At 38.5% G+C, this 11554-nt stretch overlaps 1 protein-coding gene across 1 annotated transcript; it reads left to right on the top strand.

Moving 5' to 3' along the window:
- Positions 1-4272: 4272 nt before the first annotated feature.
- LOC120659148 lies at positions 4273-10791 on the top strand. The gene is made up of 17 exons (XM_039937196.1): positions 4273-4734; positions 4852-5477; positions 5564-5621; positions 6014-6145; positions 6225-6639; positions 6898-7061; positions 7146-7346; positions 7459-7644; positions 7731-7889; positions 7980-8171; positions 8261-8488; positions 9114-9487; positions 9636-9810; positions 9920-10024; positions 10116-10247; positions 10349-10576; positions 10738-10791. Exons 1-17 carry the CDS (start codon positions 4540-4542, stop codon positions 10789-10791), a joined length of 3624 nt encoding a protein of 1207 aa, XP_039793130.1. The 5' UTR covers positions 4273-4539.
- The last annotated feature ends 763 nt before the right edge of the window (positions 10792-11554 follow it).

Below are 11554 nucleotides of genomic sequence, written 5' to 3'. Positions count from 1 at the left end.
CCTGTTAGTAAAACCGACTGTCTGCCCGACATGTTTTTTTTCCCGCTATCATCTCTTCAAGTTGCTACTCGTGTTACTATTTTTTTTTCTTTGACGATGCAGCATCTACTTTTGCGCAATATTGTAGGGATACGGATGTCCACAAATACGCACGCACACCTACCCCTATAAATACAGGCACATAGCTCTACCTCTAAAAGCACAGACTTAGCGGATATGTACTCAAGACTGACGCTGCAGTATTTTCTGCTTGATCACAGGTGAAGTTTCCACCTTTATTACCCAACTAATCAATTAACAACACACCTTATCATCAGTAGAAATTGCGAGATTGGGGTAGATGGTGCTCCGCTACCCCATGCACATTCAAATGGCACGCAGGCAGGCAGCAAGGCCAACAGGCTAGGTGGGGTACAATGCAAGTTGGATGCCGGCCCCATCATCAGAACCATTAATCAACTAGGAAATAATAAAGTACCTCCCCTGCATGCATGCCACCCTTGGCCGGACCCCTACCTACGCGAGAAATGATTTCACCTTTAGAATCTTTAGCTGCACTAGACAGTCATAATCCTCCAACTCAGTTGATTTCCATAACATTAAATATGGTGCCATATAAGTTAAAAAATTGAGTTGCCAGATGAGTTAATGAGGAGAGAAGAAAAAACATGAAAAAATTGAGTCTCATGTAAAAAACTATATCTACGCGAAAACCAAGACAAAAGAAGATGTGATTGGAGGGAAAAAAGAGAGAGAAGAAATATGATTTGATAACAATTTATTTTGAAGAAATCATCTATTGGAGATATAATTTCTATAAATAGTATAACATAGTAAGTAGTGTTTTGGATTTGATTGCCCTGACACACTGCTAGCTCCGGGATGGGCCCAACCTACTACGGGCACCAAACTGAGAGATCATTTATCGCCGCGCCGGCCAGCACCAGCAGTGACGTCGTCATCCCTCGTGCCTTTTCACAACCCGACGATCATATTGACCACACTTTTTGTCCACAAGAGCTTCACACGCAAATTGTTTGAACTAATTTTTCTTGCATCCTTCACATCCATAACATTAATTTAGGCCTCTTCGGGTTTCCAAAACTAGGCATCATTGGGATTTTGGGAGTAAATCCATCGTTTTCACAATGTTATGCTGTCTTTGTCCTTAATTGCGTGGCAGTTAGGATAAATTAATTAGTTGTTCATATAGGGTCTGATTGGTTCTTTTACCTAGTGAATCAGGCTCGCACTAGGAAGCCAGGCCCGGCCCATGCAACAGGTCGGTGTTTGGTTGGTTGGTGTAACATGTTAAACATGCACATTAGTCGTTAATCATAGGGAAAATTCGATTCATGCCACCACAACTCCGTGAAATTGGGTGTCACGTTCAAAATCATGCCACTCAATGGCGTGATTTTCAACATGAGATCCAATTTCAAGAAATTGGAGTGGCATGGATCCAACTGACCCATCATAGCCTAAGCCTTTTCAATTGCTTTAATCATGTCTACTTAGGTACATTTTAATCTTGGTTCAGCTATTATCCTAATTTTCTCCCAAATCCAAACTCGAATCAACTTATGTTCAACACCAAATATATACCATAGTCGAGTAAGTCTTGCTGAGTATTAGTATACTCAGGGTTTGTTGTTACTATGTTTCACGTGTAGTTGTTGCTGATTGGAGCTAACCAGGATTCACATCGGTGGGCTCGATGTGACATCCTCACATCTTCATAGTTATCGCTGTTTTTAAATTGAACTTCTATTTAACTTCCATTGCATGTTGAACTCTGTTTTTTGTTTTAAATTTAATTTCTAAAACTTTGTTTTGTAAATTAACTTTGAAAATCTTTGTATGCTTGTATCATCTATGCTCGTCCTCGCACGAGACTTTCAGTGTTTTTCAATCCATGATTGCCATGGTTGAATCGGGTTTGACATGACAAACTGCCAAATTATACCGTTTTAAATGTGTGGTAACTTGATTAACTATTAAAATGATAGTTAGCACATTTAAACCAGTTTAATTTGAGTGGTTCTGCCATAATTGGGCCGGTGTACTAGCTAGGCCACAAAGAGTTCTTGTTTGGTTGCAAGATTTCACGAAGGCACTGCCATTTTTGCTGTCTGTTCACGCGCCTTGAGCGTGAACGGTTGCATCGCTAGAGCCAGGCTTCAGAGAAACTAGCGATTTTTGCATTAGATTTACTCGGCGTCAGCCGATTGAAATTTTGTTATTCGTCAATCGACGACGCGGCTCGTACGATATGAAGCGGACGTTGATCCTGGATCTTGTGTTATTTTGTTTCCGGGCCCGCACCAAAGGCTACCTCGTGTCTGTTACTTTGTTAGCGGGTTCAAATTTGTGCTAGGTGAGACCCGTGAAGGATGCCGCATTAATTATCCGGGCTGCAACGTTCTCATCATTTCCCCCACCCACCCTACCCTTTCGACTTCTCAGTCAGAGGCTCAGACCCCCACCCATTCTTGCGTCTGATAGAAGGAAGCCAAGGGGCGGCCATGGTTCCTGGGCGGGCCCCTGCGTGATTCTGTGCCCAGATCGCCGGAGCCCCCATCGGCGACAGCAACTAGTGCGAGGAGGAGGCAGCGGCGTCCTCGACTGTAAGTTTCTCATCCGCGAGCGTGCTCTCTGCGATTTTGTTAGGGTTTCCACCTAGATCCCCCATGATTTGTGCGTGTGTTTGATTTATACTCCATTTCATGGATGGAGGGGGAGGGATTTGGAGGGGCACAAGGGACGCAGTGTGCGTGAGAGGGCTGGGGTGAGGGGATCAGCACATGCTTGTCTAGATTTCTTCACACGACCACCTCTTTGAGATGGATTTTCATGTTTCTGTTTCGGGATTGGGGGAAGGGATTGTGGCTGCACGCACTGAGGGCAAGCACCGACCCGGAGCCTGGTGTGTCGGGCAGTGAGAGCTCAGGCGAGCATGCTGCCGCGGGTCCCCCGCGGATGGGGGTGTCTGGAGCTGGCGTTAGACAGGCAAGATGCAGGAAATGTTAGCCACGGATTGAGACACCAGCATGCTTGGTAGGGGATGTTGTTTTGTGAACGTGTGTAAGGGAGGGGGTTGGGATTGTTTACTTTTTGGTGGTGAGACCAGGTGTGGTCGATCCCTTTGTTTTGGCACACAATTACAATTTTTAAGTTGGCTGTTGTGTGCGGATCTACTATATATATAGGTGTCACGGTTTTTGGTTCATTTTTGCTTGCTCCATTTTTTGCAAAAGTCAGATACATTTCAAGCACCGAAAAACTACCTTTTCCCATCTTTTGGTTGTTCGTATGGAATACAGGCTACAGATCATGAACTCATAGTATTTGAAGTCAATAAGTCATAGATAAATGGTAATCTAGGTGCTTATAGGTACTAAAAGAATAAAATATTATGGCTCATTTTATTGTTGATGTCAGGTTCTATCTGTGTTGGCTCACCATTTTCCTCCAACCCACTCACTTTGATACGGTTTGCTTGGTGGTTCTGACTTTTGTAATCACACATGATTTTTATTGTCTATTATATGTTTCTGTCTGTGTACACATTTTTATTGGTACTAATAAACGCGATTGTTTTTAGGTAGGTTGTGATTGATATCCAGTAGGGGGTTACTAAAGTTGGGTTATTTTTATTTCAGCCCATTGGTTTGGTGGGTTACCATCGTCTAGTGTTTTAGTAGACCTTGTTTTTTGCCTTATCATATTAAACCATTTGTCAATTTTTTTAGTGGGTTACCATTCTTGTCTGTTCTTTTTTTACTGTTATACATGCTAACTGTATGACTCTTTTTGTTTTGATCAGGGGGAAAGTTCTTCTTTTGCTTCTTTTTCAGCTTTGAAAGCTCCATATCTGAGACAATAATATTTTGATTTGCTTTACAACGGTAATGTAATACTTTTGTAGAACTGTTTATATTCCTTTTCTTGTACATGTAAGCCATGATTGAATAAGTTTTTTATTTTGTGCACTATGACCTAGTGTTGCTGGTGTATGAGCATATCATGAACTAGCGTGATCATCCTAGAGTTAATATGTTTGTTCTAAGGGGTGTTGAACTGTTGATTCTTGAAGATAATATCTTTATATTTGATTTGATTTGCCAAGACGCATTTGTATATGATTAAAAAATTAAAACTTGTAGCAGTTTTTGACTGGTTAGGGAGTAGTGCTATTTTTTTGCTAGATTACTGAACTCTCCCTCCCTCCCTAGTTTTGTGTATGTGTATTTGTCGATCACCTAGAGCTTAATCATAATTTCACACAGTTAGGTGCATAGAATTAGTCAGTTAGAAGAACTAAATTTATACTATTCCAGGATGTGTCATATTTATGTTCTGACATTCAAGCAAATTATTTTTCAATATCATGTCTGTTGTAGCAAATTATTTTTTTATGACTATGCATGCATTCTGCATCATAATGGTTTGAATCGCAGTATGTTGACGTTTGTGTCCCCAAACTAATATAGATTGGTGTATGTTTGTACTACCTTTTCTTGCTGCTTCTTTTGCTAGATGAGTCAACCTGCACGTGGTAATTTCTATGATGATGTCCAAGATGATCATGAGTATTTAGACTCATCTGAGAGAGATACTGATGATGAAAATTATGAGGGAGCTCCAAATGACAATGCACACAGTCATAGTTCTGGTTTTGTCCATTTGAGTTCACTTGATGATGATGCACTTTTTAATATGCTAAAGAAATCAGTAAGTTATCTTTTTTTTAGATTCAAAAATGCCCTCTCTTTCATGATATCAGTTTTGGTTCCTTGTTCTATATTGTAATTTCTCTCTCTCTCTCTCTCTCTCTCTCTCCTGCATTAGGTGTGCACTTCATTCAGGCACTTTATTTCTGAAGCATCTGGTTGTGTTGGTAGCAGCTCCAAAGTTTCTCATGCTGCTCGAAATACAAGCAATGGTAATAGTCGTGGTGTTGCTTTGAAGGCTGTCACAAAGCAAAATATATCCTATTTTTCAGAGGTTCTTGGCTCTCTGAACAAACACAAGCGCGATGTCATTGAGTCTTATGGTTTTGGATCTTTGCTTCTATTTGATAAGTGTGCAGTACCCCTCGCATTTGCTCGTTGGGTGGCTGATCATGTCCGTGAAAGCAACTGGGACATTGTATTGAAGAATAAGTCCATCCCCATAACCCCACAAACTGTCCATGATGTGCTTGGCATCCCGCTTGGGGGGAAGACAATCTCAAAAGCACGTGCAGAACATGGAAAGCTTGCTTTCTTAAGGTCAATGAACATGTCCAGTCTGCCATCCTTGAAGGTTTGCGGTCAAAATATTCTGAAAGATGGTATTTCCGATGACGACCTTGTCCGCAATTTTCTTGTAGTTGCACTAGTTGCCTTCCTATGCCCGAACTCAAATGTTCGCCCTAGCACCGAGTACCTCAAACCACTGGTTGATGTTAAGAAAGCCAAAGAGTGGACCTTTGTGTAAGTTCAATGTGTCATGCCATCTTCATTGTTCTTGTATAAATTCTTTATCATTGTGTAAATTTTTTCTGTTTTTATATGTGCAGGTTGTGTATCTTGATTTTCTCAATACTGGCCAGCAACAAGTACCACCAACACTCCCTCGTATTTCTGTTTGGAAGGGGGACATGATCAAAGATATGTCCAAGTTTGATTGCGTACAAGGACACATATGGAAAATGCAATGTATGATCAAAGCTATGTTATTTTTTGTTTTAATTACGCTATTATTTTCTCTTCAGTTTATATACTAGCACAGATTTGGTGTTATTTTCTCTTTAGTTTATAGATTCGTACAGAGTTGGTGTTATTTTCTGTTCAGTTATAGATTTTTCTGTTCAGTTAATAGATTCATAAGGAGATGGTGTCTTAGTTTAGTATTATTTATGTGCTAGTATTACCTTTTAAAGTCAACTTGTTATTACAAACAAAATTTTATGTTCAGTTTATAGATTAGTACAGAGATGGTGTTTTAGTTTAATATTATTTATGTGCAGGTATTACCTTTCAAGTCAACTTGTTATTACAAACAAACTGGGGGTAGAACGCCATCTCCAACTTGTGTTATTAATGGTGCCACTTTCAAGAAGACACTCGTTGAAACTATTCATGGGAATATGTCTCCTGAGGTATTTTTTACATTTTTTTAGTTTTTCAACAGTTCTTATATTTTTTTAGCTCACACACGAAGCCTTTTTTTTCTTGCAGACGCTGAATGATGTCACTGAACTATACACGAAGTATGCAGCAGGGAACATTGATTCAGCTCCACAAACTGCTCAAAATATCATTATTGATGTCATCAATTATTTTCACCAGCGAGCTCAACGTGATAAGATAGCGAGCACCAGCAACGATGACATTCCAAACGATCAGAATGATACTAGATGCAATATCGATGGCAATCTACCTGCAGGAGAAGACCTACCCGCTGATGGTCGCGCTCATGTTGATGTTGAAGGTAATGGGGAGGCTTCAGCCGCACACGATGATTGTAGCGGCAATACTATCATTATCACTCCAAGCAGTGGTGACTGTAGCTCTGCCCCAGAGAGCATCACAAAAACTGTGAAAGTTTCAGGGAGTTTCTATTGCACACCAGATCAGTTGGACTCGTCCCGAGGTAAACGATGTTTCTATTGTTGTTTTTTTTGTAGTCCCTTAGTTTGTTTAGGGTAACAGTAGCAACAGAAATAATATTCTACCATTATAGACTTATAGTTTATAATAACTTTTTAAGCTTTTTTTTTGCCTATCAAGATGAATTTTTTTGGTATAGAATCCTGAAACTTCTAAAAATTGTTATTATAACTTTTTCATATACTAGTGTTAATTAAAAATTACAGTTCAACTATATCAGGGTTTGTGATTATGTGGATAGGTGTTGGTTCTAAATCAAAGAGGAGGAGATTATCCATATCTCCTGCAAGTGCGAACAATGAATGTGGCGGTTCTAGTGTTGCTGAACGGACACGGTCTCGTCGTACATCATTTTCGCCACATGCAGCAACTCCAGATCAACCTACATTTGTCGATAATCCAGAGGTACTATTCCTTTTTTCTTTTTTTGATCTGAAAAATGATCAGCCTTTAGTTTTGGTTTTCATCAGCCTTTTTTTTTTGCTGCATTCTATCTTGAGGAAAAAGCGTTTGGCTTCACGTTCGCGCACACAACCAGACAAAATTTTGGAGGGTAATTCTCTTGCTGATGCTGATGATGTTATTTTCTGTGGGTACTTTCCTTCGCAACAACCATCTTCAAAGCTGTTGTCTTCATTACCGCCTGATGGGTCTTCTGATCATAACGAACAGAGACTTGAGGCTTTAAAGGTATATTTATTCTCAACTTTTAAAGTTTTACACACATAATATACACACCTCACAAGTAATTCTGCGTTGATTTTTCCTAACCTTCTGTGTCTTTTTCTATTTTTTTGACCAGCGGATTGTAAACAAGGGTTTGAAGGATCGATTGGCCAAACATGGGAAGCAGCCCCTACCCGACACCAATATTGAAGCACAGCCTGTTTGTGATGATGAATTGCATCATAGGTTCAATTTTTTCAGCAACAGTCCAGATGAAGCCCTTCAAAAAGTTCTGCAACAACTTTCAGATGCAGTTCCAAATGTATGTATTAGAGGCATTAACACCAATGTATATTCCTTTTTTGCAACTAATTTGTTTTCTGTACTAATTTCTCTTTCTGGGGTCAGGCTCCTGTCGCTCCTGGGGAATTACATGATAAGGAAGCTCAAGGTGATCACACTGATGCACCAGCAACACTAGATTGTCCAGAGATGAGCGCTAGCTTCAGTCATATGCTAGGTTCAGATATATCCAGTCACAAAGCAAGGAACTTATATCCTCCTTCTGTAAGTAGTCGTGCTATTTTAAATTGTATTTTTCTAGCATCTTTTTTTAAAAAATTTCTGTTTTTGACACGCCTCCTTTTTTGCATACAGGTTAGCTCGGGTTCTAGATCTTCAAAAACTATCAGTATGATGGACGCTCCTGCTCCATCCTTCCGTCTGCTTGAAGAATTTGATGACAATAATAATTTCATTGACGATCCACGCAAACATAGAGCTGCTGGCTTACCTTGCGATGGGAATACAATCTATGATGATCCCACATGTGTGCCATATCATGATGAGGTTTAGATTTTTTTCCTTTTCCTTTTTTCACTCTTTTCTTTTTCAAGTTTACGTATTCTTTCTAATTTTTTATATTTTTTGTTATGCAGGAGCACATTGTGCCAAACTCTGAAATTCCAGCTCCCACCCACAGTACAAGCCATTGTAAGCCCGCACACACCCCAAGTATTGCCGATGAGCCACCAGGTGACGGCATCAATGCTGATCATCATCAGGATAGCCCTGTTTTTGATAGAACACCAGACACAAATTATGACTCGTCACGCGAAGCAATTCCACTGGCAGCTGTTGACATTCAAGGCCGTCTCATATTACTAGTATGTTTGTTCCTTTTTCTTTTAATGCTACTTAAAATATATCTTGTTATACTTCTAAATGGTTGTGGTCATATCAGATCTCGTAACCCCCATATTTTTCATAGTTTCACTAGTTGATTTTTTCATATTAGCTCTGCCTAGAATATACATTTCGCCCTTAGTTGAAGTTGTGTACCTGAATTTGTGTAGTACAAGCTAGGATCTGCTGACTATTTTTGTAACAATGTTATCCATTTTTCTCAATGCTTATGTGTGTCTCTCTCTATCACTCTATGCAACACATAGTAGTTGCAGGTTTTGTTGGTGATAAAACTTATCTTAGTGGATTTTTGTTGGCGGTAAAACTTATCTTAGTGGATTTTTGTTGGCGGTAAAACTTATCTTAGTGGATTTTTGGGTTTATTTTTTCTACACAAGTGATGTATAACCTTTTTTAACTAAAATTGATAGATTTTCAGCTCTTTTAAATATGTCAATTTTTTAGATGTTCATGTGTTGACATTTGATTTTCATAAAAAATTAAATGTTTGTATGGAACCCCATCCCCCAAGTACCAGATGCTACCCTACATTGAAATTTATTGTTTCTATTTATTTATTTTTCTTAAATTTTTCTGCTTGTGCAGAGCCCCCAAGAATCACCTGCAACCCCTGAAGTTCAAATTACTGGATTCAAGGATTTCAATGCTTCCTGCAGCACAATGGCCAAAGAAGTTGACGATATCTACAATGCTTCTTGCAGCAAAGTTACCAAAAAGGTTGATGATATAAACAATGATCCAGGAATCTCATGTTTCAAAAAATGTGAAATGATTGGATTCAATCTTGGTAGTTCTTCAGCAGGAAAGCAGCCAAGGCGCCCCCGACGTATAATACAACCCAATTCTTATTACAGAAACTTTCAAACCAATAAGTGCAATACAAGATTCATTGTTTCACCTCAAGACTTACTAGCCTATGAATGCATCCTTTTTTACGGGTCTCACCGAGAGTATGCAAGGTTACTATATTGTTACTCCATCACAAAATTCTTTATGTTGTTGATTTCTTTTTCTCTATCTTGTATGAATAGTATTGTCTCTAATTTTCTTTCTATCTCTGTCTTGTTTGAATAGTGTTGTCTCTAATTTTCTTTCTATCTTTTGCAGCACTGAAGTAATCAATTATGACAATGTTCGTGTTAGTCATCAGCAGCTAGCAACATTGAGGTGTTCTGAAAAAGTATCTGTTGATAAGTTTGTCATCAATGCGTTTTGCCGGAAGATGTTCAAGGATAAGCACCCTAAAGATTCTCGCCGTCATTTCTTCTTCTCCACAGTTGGTGTAAGTGCATATCCTTGTAATTCCCAATATTTTCTATTTAATTCTACTATAATTCTTATTTTCCTTTTTTCATTCTGTTTTTTTTTGTTTTATGCGGCATTTTGGCCAGGATTATCTTATGAACCATGAATGGAACCAGACTTTCTTACATGACACTTGTCGGAGATGCTTCACACTTGCAAATGGATGTTTCAAGTTCATAGCATCAGATTACGTAAGCAGCACATCTGTATATCTCTCTTGAATATGATATTTTCCTTTTGGAATTTTCTTAACAATCTCCTTTTTTCCTATCCTGCATGTAGCTTTTCTTCCCAATTCTACATGACGACCACTGGTTCTTGTTCATTGTCGCTCAACATGATGGTTACTTTATCTTCCTCGACTCATTCTTCCGTGAAGATGAACTGTACCAACAGAATGTTAGAAGCACTATTGTGAGTCTTTTTTTAAAAAAAAATTGCATGCAAGTTTCGTGCTCCCTTTTATTAATTCTCATATGATTTTCTTCTCTTTATTGATTTTCATATCCATCTAGATACCAAATTTTTTGAGAGCCTGGGATGATTTCATTGGTGTAGATTGGAATTTTCATGAGTTTGTCATCCACTACGCACCTGTCCCGAAGTATGATATGAAGTTTTTTTCAAAGTATGATGATGGAGTTTTTGTGATGAAGTTTCTGGAGTTGTGGGACCCACACGTCGACATGTTACAAAAAATTTCATCAAATAATATCCCAGATATCAGGGTGCAATACATAATAGTATGGTATTTAGCCACCACAACTGCAATAGCCATGCGAAGGATATGGTCAGCAATCATAAAGCAATGGTCAGCTCACTTTTTCAAATTTTTTGTTTGCTTTTCTATTTTGAAATTTATTTTATTGTAATAGTATTTTTTTATTCTTTTGAACATATACAGCTGGAGCTAAAGCGAAGACCTGGATTCCAACCATCTAGTTCTTTGCAGTTCTAAGAATGCGGATGATGTTTTGGGGTACAATGTGTGTGTGTGTGGGGGGGGGGGGTGGATTAGTGTAGTGGTGCTTGGCCTGCTGGCTGTCAAGACTAGTGTACCCAACCGTTGAATTTGTTTTCTAAATGCATAACTGTTTTGTTATGTTCGAATGTATAACCTTTTCCTTTCTCCTTTTGCTACTGATTTTTTTTTTCATTTCACGTGTCTTTGGTACTGAATATTGTGGTACGGATCTTAATCTCATTATCTGTATACACTGTCCTTAATCCCCTTTTTTTATGTGCTAATGTTTTATGTGGTTCTCGATACAAGTTTTTCATGAACAATATATGTTTCAGTGGCATAAAAGTTTCAAGACAACTCAGTATATATTTCTCATACAGTAAAGTTCAGGTATGTGTCATTTCTTTGCTCGCAATATATATTTCTTTTTGGCCATCTACCATACTTCAGTATATGATAAACAAGCTGGGAATATTTTGTGATTGTAACTTCTAGAACATTTGTCATCCATAGAACTCAGGTTCTTCATCAGCTATCCGTACAACTCAGTTTTTCACATCATTTTTTCATCAAGTCTGCTATCACTTTTTTTCTCAGAGTTATCTGATTATGCCTCCCAAACACAAACATCCCCAACTGGTTCTATAGCACACAAAATTGCAGTTTTAATTGTTTCTTCATTACATGGAATCACAAGAAATAAAATACAATAATATTCTTCAGACAATCTTTAATACATATTAACATACTACCATGA

This window comes from Panicum virgatum, chromosome 2N (genome assembly GCF_016808335.1).
Source record: "Panicum virgatum strain AP13 chromosome 2N, P.virgatum_v5, whole genome shotgun sequence".
Taxonomy (NCBI): Eukaryota; Viridiplantae; Streptophyta; class Magnoliopsida; order Poales; family Poaceae; genus Panicum; species Panicum virgatum.
Note: the sequence above shows the minus strand (reverse complement) of the source record. Positions and strands in the feature narration are given on the sequence as shown.